The sequence below is a fragment of the Netta rufina genome (genome assembly GCF_964035555.1).
Source record: "Netta rufina genome assembly, chromosome: 1".
Lineage (NCBI taxonomy): Eukaryota > Metazoa > Chordata > Aves > Anseriformes > Anatidae > Netta > Netta rufina.
Genome location: NC_140123.1, coordinates 96,078,174 through 96,095,303, shown reverse-complemented (window position 1 = coordinate 96,095,303; position 17,130 = coordinate 96,078,174). Strand labels below are relative to the sequence as shown.

At 45.1% G+C, this 17,130-nt stretch overlaps 1 protein-coding gene across 1 annotated transcript in view; it reads left to right on the top strand.

Annotated features, from left to right (window-relative positions):
• Positions 1-13,844, top strand: part of CLIC6 (chloride intracellular channel 6) — a gene marked incomplete at its 5' end in the record, with an annotated part of 28,149 nt that extends 14,305 nt beyond the window's left edge. The window contains 5 exons of the mRNA XM_084291179.1: positions 7,895-8,004; positions 8,455-8,580; positions 9,687-9,793; positions 10,563-10,744; positions 11,926-13,844. Of these exons, the coding sequence (XP_084147305.1) occupies positions 7,895-8,004; positions 8,455-8,580; positions 9,687-9,793; positions 10,563-10,744; positions 11,926-12,087 (687 nt within the window). The 3' untranslated portion in view covers positions 12,088-13,844. The remainder of the gene's footprint in view (positions 1-7,894; positions 8,005-8,454; positions 8,581-9,686; positions 9,794-10,562; positions 10,745-11,925) is intronic.
• Between the last annotated feature and the right edge of the window lie 3,286 nt (positions 13,845-17,130).

Below are 17,130 nucleotides of genomic sequence, written 5' to 3'. Positions count from 1 at the left end.
CTAGAGGCCACAGGGTCTGCTTTTAAGCTGGTTGTCCAAATTACTAATTTTGCCTGCTCTGTGGGATCTTATTGCCCCATGTCAGCATGGTTTAGTTTGGATGGGTGGTCATGGGGATTATTTCTGTCTTGCATTTAACGATCTCACTATGATATCTTGAACCACCCAAACACACACTCCGGGGGTGGTGTAGAGCAGGGTCTTGTCTTACAATTAGCTGAAGGCTGCATCTCTGATGGTCTTCATAGCCCTAAATTGTTCTACCTTGTGCAAGGCAGTGGGTTGAGAAGGGGATCATTCCTGCTCACGTGGAAATGGGCCATGCTACCTGCCAAAGTGGACTTCACAACAAACACTCTTCTTCTGATGCAGTACTAGAAGTCATTTGTATTGGAAGGGGAACACTCATATTTGCTCCCTGCTGCAATTAAGTCAGCCAGGGCAGGCTTCAGCAGGAAAAAGGGATCTCACAAGTAACACTGAAGAAGACGATAGGGAAAATCAAAACACCCTTTTGTTCTTTAGAGAAAGCTTTACTTATTTTACTTGCTCCCTCCTTATCCTGTGTGTTGTGTTTTTTTTTTTTTTCTTCTTTCTATAGCACAAAAAGAAAAAAGGAGAACAAAGCTATTTTTAGCAGATCGCTTGTAGTTGCACTTACTGTTGCCTCCTTAACCCAAAAGCTTAATTAGGGTTTAGTACAAAGTGTGTTGTTGAACTTGCGTATTCATGGTTGTAATCCTTTAAGTACGTTGTGTGTTGTCTGAACCCTGTAATACTGTTCAAGATGAAAGATACGCATCTATAATATTTCTAAATATAAAATAAGATACATTTATTAAAAAAAAAAAAAAAAAAAAGTACGGCATACTTTGGATAATGAAGATGCTCATTTTGCTCTTAAATGAGAAAGGAAAGGGGAAATAAGTCTCTTTCCTAAAGCATCCAGTTGCTGTTTAACACAACTTCCTCATTGAGTTTCACTGTTGGGGATGTCGCACACAAGTCTACCCTGGTGAGTACCAAAAATACAATTTGTGCAGGAATTTCAACTAATGGCTGCACTTTAAATACACATATTTCTGCTATTTGGTTGAGAAATTAAACAATGTCTGGAAACATCCGTTTTAAGTGTTGGATAGCAGATAGGCAGAGCTACGTGACTATTTAAAAGTACTGGAATAATTAGCGGCAAAAGTTTTATTTTTTCCTATTACAATGGAAATTATTTTAAATTACAGATGCTTTGTTTTAAAACTTATCGTACAAATACGATTTCAGCATCTCAAGGGATCTCAAGAGTGCCATAAGCAAAAAGCAAGGAATCTTGCTGCAGAGGTGATGTGCTAACAACGTCTGAGGCTGCTGCTTCTCCTCATCGCTCCAAGAGCAAGTCAAGACTTTCATTTCAAGTCTAGTAGGTGGCATCAAAACAGTTCTGTAAAGTTCAGTGTTTGGATGCTTGTCCCCTAGCCCTGGGGCACAAAGTGAACGCAGTGTTTAAATAGAGAAGATTCCAGGTAATCTGTCTCTTCCTCACAAAAAACTTTGGTTTGAACACGAGCTTATCCAAACGACATGCCTGTGGTGTTTCTGTGCACATCACAGTGTATGGTATGTGTTACCTTAGTGTATTAGAGTTGCCTTCAGACTTGAACCAGACTGACTTGTAACTGTACTTTTATGGCACTCTTACCAGAGCAATATTTCAAATGTTGCCTTTTTCAGAATTGCAGTACTACTGCAGCAGGCATCAAAAGCAGAAACCATGCTTTGTACTCTCAAGGAGCAGATACACTTTTTAAAAATTAAAACAATATATCTGTCAGAATGACAGCAAAACATGGGTATGTCTCAACCCGGTTCTTCTTCTAGATAAATGGTAGCAAGCTGCGCTGCAGTCAAGCCTGTGTACTGGGTATTGTAGTAGGTATTATAGGTATCACAGTAGTTATTGCCAGGTCTTGCGCTAGTGGGAGTATGGGAGCATGGTCTCGCTGCTTTCCTTGTCACACTGCTTTCTTCCATCCTTCTGCCTGTGCTCCGGGCAGCTTTGTTTCCCAAGGTCTGTGGACATCGCTGCTGGTGAAGTTGCCTTGCAAATGGTCTTTGGTGACCTAACCAACAGTGGGTGTTGTCAGTTCAGGATAATGTGAGATGATATCAGAGGTTGACTTGCTTTGAAGCAGTGTAAACAAGGAAAGAAAGGTGGATGATTTCAGCTTCTACCCGTGCTTTGGTGTGAATAGGTTTTAGGTTAGCAGAGCAGCTCGAGTGGAAGGATGTTTGCCCCTGCCCTGAAGCTCTGCCCAGGCTCGGGCCCTCCATGGAGGTCCAGCGGGCAGTGGGATTTCCTCTCTGGAGGAGCAGAAAGCACTGGCATTCCTCCTCCCCTTCCTCCTTGGCTGTCCTGCAGCCAAGTTAGTCACTGTCCCGGCAGTGCAGCAGGGTGGGAGGCAGAGCTTGCCATGGCAGGGGCCTTGCCTGCCCTGCCACTGCATCTGCAGAGCCCTCAGCACAGCGTGGCCGTGAGGCTGGCACGGCGGCGCTCAGCACAGACCAAGAGCCGGCCCTAGGAATGCGCTGGGCTCGCTTAATCCCTGCCAGGGCAGAACAAGCGAGTCTGTGGAAGGAATTAAAGCTAAATGGCTGTTGTTCTCCGAGGTCGCACCCTCCTCACAGCTGCTTCCCACGCTGGGCCCAACGCGTTGTAGTTGGAGCCTGGTGCCTCCGGTTCTCATCCTTTGAGGGGACACCAAATGTGTTGTGAAAAAGGAGAGGGGGGTTGTTAGCATGGTATGAGAAGGAAGAGCATCCAGAACTGTCTGATAACTGGGGTTAGAGGCCAAAAACATGCGGGGGAGTTGTGGCAGGGAGGGCAGGGGCAGATGTGGGGCGCTGGCCCCAGGCAGACAGCTCCATGTCTCCTGGCTGGCGGTGGTCCTGCCCTGCTCGCTGGGTGAGCCTGCTTCTCAGCCAGCATCACTGCAGGCCAGGGGTAACGAAGCTCCCTCGTGCAGAAGGAAAAATAGAGTTGGAGTTCAGCTTTCAGGGAAAACAAAAGCTCTGCTCGCTGTTCTCCTTTTTATTGTAGCTTCAAAGGGATTATAGAGTTATATAAAAACAAGCAAAATAAAACTCATCTCTGCTCCTTCTGAGCTGTTTCTTCCATGCTTAACCTTCAACAGGAAACAAAAAGTCCAGGAAAAACAAATTCCACTCGTCAAGATTTTGGAGGCACAGGACATTTGAGGTCAATAGAAGTACCTTCACAACCATCGTTCCCAAGATGTTTGGACAAAAACTGTTAGGAAAGGAATTCTTACAGCAGCTCCAGGGGCAGAGCAACTGCAGCTCAGGGAGGGCCCAAACTACTGGTTTATGAAGGACGTTGTGTGTGACTTCTCGGTAAAGTCACTGTGATTATTCTCTTGATAAAGAGGAGGATGCAGAGGCAAGTGACCTTTTCAAGGCTGCTCAGAAAAGCAAAACTGCTGGATCAAGGTAGTGTAGTTCTTCAACTCTTTCTAATATTTTTTGCATGAGGTCCTGCTGCCTAGGGAAATCAGCTTGTGGCATGATGATGCTCCTATTTTAGGGTTTAAGCTTGGGGAAAAGGAGGGTGTGGAGAGCTCTTCCCTTTCCCAGCTTCTTTGAGTAAGACTCAGTACGCAAAACAAACAAAAACAAACACAACACACAAAAAAAAGACTCAACAGAGTGTGAAACAGTGAAAAATGAATGAAAATAGGGAGTGTCAGCTAATAATCCCATTAAGTAATGGCACATGGTTATGGGATTATGCAGAGCTGTAATAAGTTGATACGGCTACAATATACAATTGCTGCCTAGGGCTCTGAATGAAAGCTGCTATGCACAGCTTGGAAATTTTCTCCTCTGCAGCAATGTCTGTCATAATTGTTTGATTAATGAACTCATTAAATCTCAGCATTACTCGAAAAGGCATGTTGACCTCCTGACTGATCACAATTAAAGCATAAATGCCACTTACTCTAGGCTCTGGTTAGACATCTGCTTAAGCAGCAGGATAGCCCCAAATCCAGCAGGATGTGGATGTTAGCAGAGTGTCACAACAGTTGCATGTGGAGGCAAATGTGTGGCATTACCTGCAATTACACTGGCATTTGCCTGGTTATTAAGGTTATAACCAGTCTGGAAACACAGTCGTCCATTGAAACAGCAGCCAGGCTCCTGCTGACTTTGCTGGAGTTAGGATTTCACTCTGCGTCATCCAAGAGCATAGCAGTCGGGGAGTGTAATTAAATCCCGTAGTAGACCTAGCACAGAGTAATGCATCCCTGACTGTGTTGTGGAGAAAAATTCATGGAGTTTTGCTGTGGGGCTGCAGTGCTCCTAGCTGTGCTGTTGCCTTGTTTGTATTAATCTGTGGGCACCCACTCCTGTATCGTGTTCCTGCAAGGTGAGATATTGACCCTGTCTCACCGCCACCCTTTGTTGGAAAGTACATTATTGTGCAATGATGGCATGGCTCAGCTATTGTTGTGTTCCTTGATAGGTGGCAATAAAGCTATTTCAGTGTCCTGACTCATGATTTTTGAGTCAACGTGGCAGACTCTCTCTTTGGGAACTTGAACAAACGCCTTTGGCATGTGTCTCTGGTGCTTTTTTGTCCAGTAGGAGTTGTAGCTCCAAATGCAAGTTGACATATCTGAAGTCATTTTAGCTAGTTGTATTCACCCTAGTTTCCTCAGTGGGCCAAAATATTCATGTTCTGGGCTTTCAGCTAAGGTTATAGGAAATTGTAGTGTCTTTGAGATGCCAGGTCAAACTGTGTCAGGTTCTGAATCAGATTTAGTTTTCAGGGTCTTGCAGTCATCTCAGACTGCCTGTTGCTGCTACAGCAGGAAAAGGTTTAATAACTGCTTGTGCTATTGTGTGGGCTACTGTAATCTTACTGTCACTTGCCTCCAGCTCTGTAGAACTGAAAGAAAATGATAGGTATTCCCCATCAGCTGTGACATGGCTGGGCTGGAGCCTAGAGATATGCCCTCCCTTCACCTGGTACCTGGAACTGAAGGCTCTTGGGACTAAATGAATTTCAATTTCCAAAGGCCAGATGTGACATGCCAACTTCCCAGCTGTGCCTACCCAAATGTCTGCAGCCTCCCTTGCCATGGCACTTCAGCAACTGAGGCTTTTGACTGAGCAGCTCACAAAAATCTGCCTGCCATCCTCAGTGTGGACACAGCAACCCTTGGGGACACACCCCTGTGTCACAGCCACATCAGAAATGGGGAAACATCATCATTTCTATGAATTTATTTTCCGCTGTAAAAGCAAAGTGCTTACCATAACCACAGGAGATGGCACAGCTGGGCAAACCCAGCAGTGCTTCACTAGAGGCTGTGGTACCTGCACTGCACAAAATACAGCTAAGATAGCAGTGCACTGTTAGCATCCCTTGTGGGCAGCGTGAGAGGACGGAAAGCACCAAATGTGAAAATCAGCAGCCTGTTGGACTTCATCAGCGTGTTTAGCACCATCACAACCAACTTGCAGAAGTAGTCAGAAAGTACCAAATGAGCAAGCAATTGTCTTGGTGGTTATAGTTATCATTGCTGTAATCAGCAGTGCTTAATCCCTTGTTTTATTCAGTTCCTCAGTGCTTTGTTAGTTTTATCCACTGTGAAATAGAAAAACTTGAAGCAATGTAGTAAATTTTCTTCACACGTAGGCAGGGAAGTTAACAAGTTTGCACTTAGAAGCAAGGCAGGAGGTTGGTTCTGTAACATCTCCAAGGCTGCCAGTCCCTCAGCTTCCTGGTGGCCTTTCTGTCATTCCAGTTAATGACAAACTGGACTCAGGGCTTTGCTTCTGCATTTGTCATGGTAATGTGTCTGTCTGCATCACTGGCTGCACCTCATGGATGTTTCCCCACAAAAGCAGGCTGGGGCTGCTGTCCGACTCCCTGAAATTTGGTCTCACCGAGGTGATGTGGGACAACGCAGAGCAACAAGCTTGTTTCCTTAGCTCCAGCAAAGTTAGAGGGAGCGGAAATTTCAGTATTTAACGGCCAGCAGAAGACAGTAACTGATCAGGTAAAGTTCACCTACTGCCAGTCTTGGTCACACAGCTCTCCTTGACCACATGGCCCTCTGGAAAGTTTTCTGAAGGCTGCACGAACCCTGGTGGGATAATTTATTTTTTTTCTTATCAAAGGATGAATAAAAATATCAAAACTGTTGTAGGAACTGTGCGAAGGGGTCATGGCAGTGCTCTGAAATGATATCCCCCCTCTGCTGGCTGAAGGTAGGGGTACCACTGCAGGCACTGTGGGGTCTTGCTGGCCTTCTGAAGAAGGGCACAGTAGTTTTCAGTCAAATGTTGTTCTTGTTGTGAGCTGTGCAGTGCTGGAAAGCAGTGCTCCGTGTAGGACGGAAAACACAATAGTAGCTTTTGACCAGCTTTCATTTTTGCCACCTACAAAACAGGACCCATCCAACACTGTGGCCCAGCTGTTTTAGCATTTCCAAAAGGTTTTGTTCTCTGGCAGCGTGCGAGGCAATGGGCTATTTTGTTTCTCGTTGCTGAGAAAACTGCCAGTTGTCGCAGTACCAGAGGCTGAGGGTGACCAGAGGAGGATCCCACAGGCTGAAATGGCGACCCACTGTGCGGGCCGAGCCGCGGGAGCATCGCTCCTCATGCATCCCGCGAGCTGCGGGGCAGAGATCTGCCTGCTCCAGACCAGGTGCTCCTTTCCAGACATAGAGCTCTTCGTGAAGGTGAGGGGCCTGAAGCAATCCAGCAGCAGTGTGTGTGTGTGTGTGTGGAAAGCTTTTTGCTATGTTTGAGATTGATTTGATAGCATTGAGAGGGGTGAAGGAGCAGGCAGAACTGGTTTCATGTCTGTGCGTTGTTTGGTTATAAAAGATGGTCAACAAACATTCGTGAACTAACCTATTAACTGAGTAAATGATGTGCTTGCATTTTTATTTCTGTACCCTTAATGTTTAAGCTAGGTTTTTTAAACTGCACTTCAGGAGGACAGTACGAAAGGCGTAAGGACTAGGCCTCCAAGCTCCTCCAGCAGCAGCGTGTTGTGAAGCCTGGTGTGCCCAGCAGCCATGCAAGCTTGGCAAACCTCTCACAGTGCCATGACACACAGGGGGAACGAAAAAGGGCTGGGAGAGGCAGGCACGGCTGCGTGACTCAGCTGGGGACACACTGAGGCATTAAAGCCCCAGGTTGGTAGCGAGGAGAAGGCCCATGCCACCACGGTGTGCTCGTCCCCATGCTGTGTCAGCCCGAGGTGTGCAGCCTTTGGGCTTCGCTAGCCCCCGGTTCAGCAAAGTGTGGAGACCCCCGGGGTCGGCTGCTTGGCGGCTTCCTTTCCTTCCCCTGGGCCCCCGCGATTGTTGAGTTGGAAACTCTTAATTATTTGATTTATTCTGTTTATTCCCTTAAGTGCTTTGGACGTTACATCTCAATTTACACAGGTAAATCTTTCTGCGCTTGTTTCCTGTGATCATAAACTGATTTAAGCCTGTTTTAATCTTGCAGTGACTCAGGTAGATTTATGCTCACACCGACAAATGAGGTGGAGACTATTTCCTCTGGAAGGACTGCTGCAATTTCAAGTTCGTTTTCTAACTTGTGGCACTATAATTATGCACTTTAATGAAAAAATACATCTCCAGGATGACAGGAGTCTTCATTATACCTACGTGCATGTTTGGAGAAGGATATAAAGAAACTTTGCATGAAAATATGCATTAGCAGACATGAGTAACATGCTATATGTTCTTAGACCAGATCTGCATTTTCTGCTTCCCTATTACATCTGTTATCAGAATTTGCTATCACAGATGTATGCATACTTTTTTTTTTTTTTTTTTTTTTTTTGTAATTGTAGGCTGGCAGTGATGGGGAAAGTATTGGAAATTGCCCGTTTTCTCAGCGTCTCTTTATGATCCTGTGGCTAAAGGGTGTCATATTTAATGTCACAACTGTGGACTTGAAAAGGTGAGATCATAATACGAGTTCTCATTTTCAGAACAGCTTTACCAAAATGGTGATTTACAAGGAAGAATGTCTTTGATTTGGCGTGCACACACGCAAGTTAGTGCACATTACTTATGCTGTGACTCGGCGTTGTGCTAACAGGCTGTATGCCTGATGCCTCTTTCAGGTTCACTGATATGAAGTGGACCAACTCCTTTGAAGCATTTGAGATTTGAATCTCTTTTGCAGTAGGTCTCTGTAACACAAACCTGAATTTGTAGCATTTCAGGGAGCATTCAGATAAGGGCTAGCTGATCCTCACACCACTGCTGTGAGGCAGCTGGCCATGTAGTGTTTTGCAAGACATATATTAGCTTGTTAACCTGAAGTCGAAGCAGTTCATTGCAGTAAGTGTAGGAGTTGAAAGCATGGTTCCCGCTGCAATTAACCCAGCCTCCTTCCTCCCACTAGGAAACCTGCTGACCTGCAGAACCTTGCCCCAGGGACGAACCCCCCTTTCATGACGTTCGACGGCGAAGTCAAAACTGATGTCAATAAGATCGAGGAGTTCTTGGAAGAAAAGCTAGCGCCGCCCCGGTACTGTATTCCTGTCCCCTTCTCCTTCTTGTAGCCCCAGCTGTGACAACGTGTGGTAGGACTGGTGCCTCCGGTCTGGGTGAAAGCTGGGGAGGCCTGGCAGTGCACGGTGGATGTCCTGGGGTAGCCCTGAGATGCCGTCTGTGCACTTCTCACTGCCTTTGCCTTCACCCCGGGTTTACTCTTGTGCCACTACAGTCATTCCCAAGGCATGAAATCCGCCCTCCTGCAGCAAGTATATGCAGAAACCTGCATACCGCTGCAGAAACCTGACCTCTTTTCCTCTACTCGTGTTTGCTTGAGGTTTCCCTCCTCAGACTGTACAAATAATTCGGCTTACCAGGAGCAGGTAGCTAAAAGGAAGCAGCAGTGAAAGCCTCCCGCGCTGCAGGAGTCCTGGGTCAAAGAATGTCAGAGCTCTTTCTGAGCGTTCGGGTGGGATAATCTCCATGTGTGCTGGTGGCTGGGTTTTCTATCTGTCCTTCCCACTAAAGGAGCCATCCCCACCTCTCCCCAAGCCCACCACCAGCAGCATCGTGCCCCCCACCCAGGCACCTTCTGCCCCCCAGGACAGCAGCTGCCCTCTGCAGTGCTCCTGTCTCGAGCAGCCAAACCTGACATAAACTACGTGAACAGCTGCTCCCTTGCACTTTTTCCCTCCTCTCTGCCTTTGGCAACAAGAGCAGCTGGCCCGGCCACTCCAAGCTTGCTCATGCATGAGCAGGACAGGCGAGGAGGCCGGGAGGAGCAGCAGCTGATGCTAGCAGGGACTTTTCCTCCGCTCCTCCTTGTGGCAGGAGCCAGGCTCCGTTCAGCCTCACCGCTGGTGGAGGCAGCCTCGAAAAGGCACCAGGTTGCTTGGATGGTGTTTGCAGCACAAACAGTCATCTCCCGTCTGCCTCAGGAGAAGGAGGAGAGCCACATCGTTTAGATAGGGTGGAAATTCACACTTGCTAACTGGTTTATAGCTTAGGGAGGTTCCCTTTGAAAGTCCTGTGTAGCCATATATTACGACGCTGCATTTTAAATAGAGTATATGAAATAATTAGTGGTGATAAAAATAAAGGCTAGTCCATAACTTCCTCTTGTTTCTTTTAACTCCTCAGGTATCCCAAACTTGCACCAAAACACCCCGAGTCTAACTCCGCAGGAAATGACGTCTTTGCAAAATTCTCTGCCTTCATAAAGAACCCAAGAAAAGATGCTAATGAAAGTAGGTGCTATGGCCCTTCCACTAGCCCTGGCAGCCACCGTGAGAAAGTAGAGTTGTACAACTCCAGCACACCGTGCTGCAGACGTGCCAGTTACATCTGAGGTTAAGCAGTCCTTTTCCAGAGCATGAAGGCTTTGGAAACATGCGCCCTTTCAGTCTCTTATCTGGGGATTCCCAAAACTGGGCAGGTACCACTGTTGGCATGGGAGTGCTGACTCCAGCTCCTCCCGGTTTGTTGAGCTCCCAGGCCCACAACACTGCACCTTCCCATGCCCCTGGGGAGCACAGCCTGCTGGAACCGAGACCCTGGCTTCAGGTCTGCCACCTGCTGTCCTCCTGCTGCCTTTCTCCTCCATTGGTGTAAATGCTGAAGCCTCCAGCCCCGTGGCTTTACCTTGCCACACACCTCTGTAGAGCAAGAGCCTCACAAACATGCAGTAACTCATCTCCTCTGTCCTCCAGCTCCCTCTCCGCAGATGCATTCCTGCACCACCCTCCTGTGCACACTGCAGCCAGCCCTTGCTGACCCTGGCTGTTTCTGGTAACGCAGACCCGGTTTGGTTTTTCTCAGACTCCCCTTTAGCTCCTTAGAGCTCTTATCCCAGCATTAAGTTTTAAGCTTAGGATAAAGGAATTGCAGGAGTTGGCATGGCTGGGTATCTGCGGGCTGGGCTGGTGCCAGCAGACAGGATGCAGGAGTCGACTTTCTGCTTGGTGTCAGAGAGACCTTGGTACAGGCTTGAATGACCTTTTTATTGTCTTAACCTAGATTTGGAAAAATCTTTGCTTAAGGCCCTGAGGAAGCTGGACAACTATTTAAATAGCCCCTTGCCTGATGAAATTGATGCTTACAGCACCGAGGAGATCACTGTTTCCAGCCGGAAATTCCTGGATGGAGATGAGCTCACCTTAGCGGATTGCAACCTCCTACCAAAGCTCCACATAATTAAGGTTTGCATTTGCTTTTCAGCTTCCTGAAAAGAAGGGCAACGTAGAAGCTCAGGTTCTTTTCTAAAAGAGAGAGATTTGTGTATCTTTTCTGAAGCCACACAGTAGCTGGAGTGCTAATACACAAGGCTGTTTCATTACAGCACAGCTGGGCAGATCCTCAAATTGATGACGAGCTAGAATATCTGCTTTCATATTTGGGCTGTGACTTCTCTCTCTAAGCCTCTCACAAGTATTAAACGAGTACTATATTCAGCATTGTAGGGAGGTATTTCTGTTTGCATTTCACACGCGAAGTGCCATGGACCAGTAAGCTTAAATGATCTTGTCTATGCTAATTCAAGAAGCCAGCAAAAGCTGAAATTTAACTCTGTCTCTCCCACCTTTAAGAGTCCTGGTGACTGAGATGTCTGGGCATTGTTACCGCCTGTCCCTAGGCTGCCCTAGAGCCAACCAGCCTCTGAAAGGGAAATGGCCACATTGGAAACTTACCTGGTTTCTGTGCAAATAAAGTTACTTCAGAAACTTTCCTCCTTGACTATTATTTTGTTAGAGTGGATTGAATCATTTTCAAACACCTCCAGAAGTGAAAACTTTCCCAAGAGGTGTCCTGGTTGAAACTATTCCAGCAACAGCAGCAAGGGAGAAAGCCTTTCCTGCTCCATCACAGCTCGGGCACATGCATAAAGCGACACGTGAGAGGTAGCAGGGGTCAGCAGAGCCACTGCAAGGAGAACTGCCGTGAGGGCTGATGGAGGATGCATGTCAAACCATCCTTGCTGACTCACCAGGAGGTATTAGGTGTCATCCAGTAGTTTTCCCCAGCCATTTGAAATCTAATATTGTAATTCCAGTTTTCCCTTTCCGTTGCAGTGAAAGTTTCCAAGTGTGAGAAAGTTTATTACTGCAAGATTACTCTGTTGATTCAGGTTTATGATATTTTATGCTGCATGTCTTCCAGGTGTTGTCTGCTGGTCCACATAGCTCTGCATATTTATACGAAATAAATCCTTTTAAATGAGTTAGATTGTTAGCTCTCTTGCCTTCCCTTCCCACACTGTATAAAGACACTGTTGCATCCTGAAAAGAAAAAAAAAAAAGTTCACAAAGAGTAGATTTAGTTATTTGCAGATCATGTGTGTAATAATATTTTTCTTTTTCTTTTTTTTTTTTTTTAATAAAAGGTTGTTGCAAAGAAATACAGAAATTTTGATTTTCCACCTGAAATGACAGGGATTTCAAGATACTTGAACAATGCATATGCAAGAGATGAATTTACAAACACTTGTCCTGCGGATCAAGAAATTGAGTATGCATATTTGGATGTTGCAAAGAGAATGAAGTAAACAGAAGATGTCTCCATTCTTCATTGCTACGGAGACTTAGATGGGCACCAGCCAAGATGGGGAAAAAAAAGAAAAAAGCCAGCGTACATTCTGCAGTGTAATTTTAAGTTCTGTTATTGGCCAATCCATCTTTTATAATAATTGCGTAGCATTATTTGTTCATTCTTAAATTGTATATATATGTGTGTGTGTCTGTACAGACGTATGTACACATGAATGTGTGTTCTGCATTCCAGGTTAAAGGCATCAGCCAATACTTCGTTGAGCTTAGGGAAACAGAGTAGGTCACACAATTATAGCAATGTTACAGACTAGTGACTTACGCTAAATGACTGAATTTTAAGGAAAAAAATAGCCCTGTTTCTGACACACATTTAACCTGTCGTTACTGCTGCCTCTGTTCTGTGTTTCACAGCTGTTGCCAAACTTTGCAGTTACTGGGAGGGTTTCTGTTTGCTTCCCCGCAAGCCTGGGAGGGCTGCGCGCCAGCAGCTGGCAGGCAGGCGGCACCCTGGTTAATCCAGGAGAAAGGCCAGCCTGGAGGTGGGACCACACCTGGCTTCCCAGAAGCCCTCTCCTCTGTGCTAGAGACCTGCAGGGCAGGTCAGCAAAGAACGACTTGTTCTCAGATTGCCTGAATTGTCTTTGGTATTGAAAAGAATTAATTTAAAAAAAAAAAAAAGCAAATAAATGAATAAATCCTTTCTCAGGGCTGCATAACCCATCGTACTTCTCCACTCCTCGTGCTCCCAGACAAAGAGGGGAACACAGTCTCACGGGCCTGTGGACTATCTGATAATAAATACTTGATAAGGGAGAGATTTGGTTGTCACAAGACACAAGAGCAAACATCTTTCCCTTGCTACTAGTGTTGGATGCCTTCTGTGACCCCCTTTTGGTTTTTGAAAGCAGAGGAGGTGAGGGTGTAAGGAAGGATTAGTCCTTTTACACTTCCCTTTCTGGGTTGTGCTCCTGGGTATTGGATTTTCTCAGGCAGTTGTGATGACTTTTTGCTGAGAGCTTTCCAGCTGGTCGGAGGGGTGTCTCTCAGCTACGAGAGACTCTTGCCTGGGGTGGGGGATGGATTGGAGGAACCCTTCCAGCCTCACATGAGTCTGCGTTCGTGGTGACCAGTGCTGGTGAGAAATACCCTCCAGGCTGGCATCAGGGAGCACACTGCTGGAGATGTGTGGACTGTGTAAACTTACATCCACGGCTGCTTCCTGCTGAGCAGGCTCTCAGCAAGAGGGTGCAGTGCTGTAGTCACAGGTCACCTGGAAGTCTCCTTCTGATGGGTTTTGCCTGTATGTACAAAATAGATGTGAAAACGGCTAAAAGTAGCCTCTGTAGCACCTATATCCACAAAAGGCCGGTACAAAATAGTCGTTCATCTTTGCCCGTGTCAAACCTATGCTTGTTTTCTAATAATGCATTATTTAGGGTAATAATAGGAGTCAGGTGTATTGTGTCTGGGTGGCTTCTTCTTTCACACTACACAGTTCTTAGGCAGTTGTCCTATCACAGTTATTTGTAAGCAGTGTTAAGTACACATTTTTAACTTCTCTGGTTTCTTTAGCTTCTCTGTAGAGAAAGCAGGCACAAGACCTTTCCCCTCCCAATCTCAATTGTGAATTTACATGCTGGGGTCGGTAGCTGAGCAGTCACTCATCACATATTACTAACTTACTTTGTATTTCCAAATACATACATATATACGTATGATATATATAAAATATAAAATCTGTATACTCTTTTCATATGCCTTACAAATTTAAATAGAAAATATACAAATTCATAAATAATTTGAGCAGTGTTCTGTCTTTATTTCCTTAGCAGTTTGCTGACGAGTTGCTTTGCAGCAGTGGCCTGTTTTTTAAGAGGCAAAATGTAGCCCAGCTTTGGTTTGTGTTGGAGGAATTGTGTCACAGACCTGCAGTCACATACCTAGGGAGCAATGCAAACTGACTGTGCCCATCGCTGCTCAATAACATAGCAAGGGCCAGTGCATGATCCCTGACCTCAGGGCCACCAGGCACAAACCACATCCCCTCTGGTTGGGGCTGGCCACACGTGTAATGATTTGGTTTGGGAAAGGTCAAATTAGGACAATCCAAGCAGCCAGAGGCTGTCCACGCTGCTCAGTGCCTCTAGCATAGGTCAAAGCACGCAGGCTTGCTCCTGGCCTCTTACTTCTCTGTATAAATGCAGCTATGGCTGTTTACCATCAATAAATGAAACAGAGCCTGGGCTATTCTCTGGCCCTGAGAGCATGTAGCAACATCTGCTTCACATCCACATTTTTGCCTTCTGGAAAGAGGGTGGTCACACTAGTTGTGGGGTATGGCACCTATCTCCAAATCATGCTTGGACGTTGGTGAGAGAAAAGAGTGAAATATATGCAAACAGGAGAGGGGTTTTTCCCCCTTCAAGTCTGTTGTTGTTTGGAAGGATATTTGATTGAAGGCTTGTGGCCACTGAAAGTTTTGAAATCTGATGTTTTGTGGTTTCCTTATTCCTCTTAGTCATGCAAAAGCTGTTAATGGCTCCAGCCTTCCACAATGTATTGCTGGGCACATGGTGCTACCTAAACCAGCACCTTATGGTTGGTGTTTGCGTATTTCAGGCAACACAGGAAGAAAATGTGGGTAGAGATGTCACAGAAATGATCCAGCATATCAGAAAACTGCACTTACCTCATTTGCCCTGGGATGGGGTGAGCTAAAGTGCCTGAACAATCCCATGACACGTGAAGCCATATCCACTACATGTTTTGAGGGTCTGATTCCAGACCTTCTTACAGAACGTGTTTTAAGAAAAAGACTTTTCCCACATTCAAGTTATTCTATCTTAAAAGGCCATAGAAATATTTTTAAAAACAATTTGCCAGAGAATAAATTAGATGAGATAAAGAGCAAGAGAAAGCAAGTTGCAGTGTTAACAATATTACCACCTGTCAGAGTGGCTTGGACAAGGATGAAATATCCAGACACAGATTTGTAGTGCCTGATCCCATGCCAGGGCTGAGATTATGTTCCATTAGTTTAAGGCACGTTTGTGGAGACAGAGCTACTGATTTCCAAATGCTTACTAGCACAAGTAGTCTTCTCCGTGGCGTTGCTTGTACAAAATCTGTTTATTATTTTATCATTTCAAATACAAATGTTTACATTTCCCTTTTAAACATCTATTATATGCAAGGCATATATACTCAGGCAGTTACTTTATTATTTGTTCTTCAGGCACTCGCGTAGAAAATTCTTCAGGTTTTGAAGATTTCATTGTCAGCTTCCTAGATACAGCCTGCAGAATGACCCGTCAACTTGAAGGTTAAACACTACTTGCGCTCAATGCAGTATTTCCAAAAGCAAGCTGAAATAAAATCAAATGTAGGGTAACTAACTGTAACATATTTCCCCCAATGCATTCTATTTTTGAAATTGCTTCAAAGCAATTGAAAACCAAACCTCATGAAAGCAAGTTGGTATCCGTCAGCCGTATCAACATGCTATTTGTTTCAGTATAAGCAAACATCAAATTCTCATGAGCTCCTTACAACTGGCTGAAGTTTAGCTTAAAAGCCACACCCGCTGGTTATTTCTAAGCTGTCAAGAACCAGTAATCAACTGCTAAGGTGAGGCATGACCCTGAAAGGCCAAATCAACAGAAACTACCCAAAGCGTGGTAGAACTTTGACTAGGTTAGCAAACTTCCCTCCAAACCAGCCACCCCAAGTGCTGTTACCACCTAGTCGCTCTCAGCTCCCCAGAGGCACCCCATGGACCCTTAAAAGCTATCCAAAGGCTCACAGTGGTTCTGTAGACACTCACCATGACCTTCATGCTCACACATGGGAGCTGCTGCCCTAAAAACTGAGTTTCCTGGTGAGATGTCCTACATACATGGCTGGGTTTGGAGAGTAGACCTTTACCATGTGGCTCACTACTACATTCTCCAGTCAGCAGACTGAACTGGCATCATATTCCTGAAATACTCTTGGTTTTCTCAGGTGACAGAGTCCAAATGTAGCCCTGCTTCTGAGCTGTGGGGTAAAGCAACCTTGTGGATTTCCTAACACATGGCTCAGATCAGCATTCAATTTTCCTTCATGAGGGAACTGCAAAGGAGGGCAGGAGCAAGTGTTTTCCAGGTCCTGGCCTAAATTGGACTCTTACTGATAAAGAAGTTTTTACTGATGAGCAGAACGCAAACAGAAAAGATCTCTTGTGGAAATGAACTAAAGGAAACACGAATCTTGTTTCAAAATTTGAAAATTATCCAACTTCTTGATTAAATCAAACCAACGAACTGAAATACAAAAAATAAATAAATAAAATAAAATTCTCCCTTTAAAAACTGAGGGCATATATTTTTCTTGGAATTCTTCCTTCTATCATTCCCTTTTATTTTATTTTATTTTATTTTATTTTATTTTATTTTATTTTATTTTATTTTATTTTATTTTATTTTATTTTATTTTATTTTATTTTTCTTCAGTGATGAAAGGGGAAAAGAAGAGGTAGAAATGCTGGAGAAAAGGAGAAAAAAAGAAATAGAGATAAAAAGAAACAACAGAATACCAAACCTTGTTTTTTAACTCAAGACTAAAAAGCAAAACAAGACCTAAACCAAATCTGTTTCTTCTTTTGTTGAAAAATACTTGAAAAGTTGCTTTCATCCAGCTTCTTGTTCTTTATTTTGAAAACATTAGGATCAGCACCAAGCTGCTAGGTTTCACTCTGCTCAAATGATCTGCAGCGAAGAGAAAGGGTCTCTGAAGGTGAAAACCCTGCTACTCCTTTGCCTGTAGGAATAACCACAGGACAGCTCTTCCAGATCATGCCTCTGTAGGACATTGAAATAGCTGTAAATGGCTGCAGGTAATGAAGCCATACTCACAGGAGAGATTGCAAGGAGCCAGACCTTACACATGTTGTGAGGAGGATGCTGTGTGTCACTCCCCTGACACAAGGCTCTGTGGGCCTCACACGTAACTGTGCTGTAGCAGATAACAGAGTCACAAGCCCCTCAGTGCCTAAGGATAGC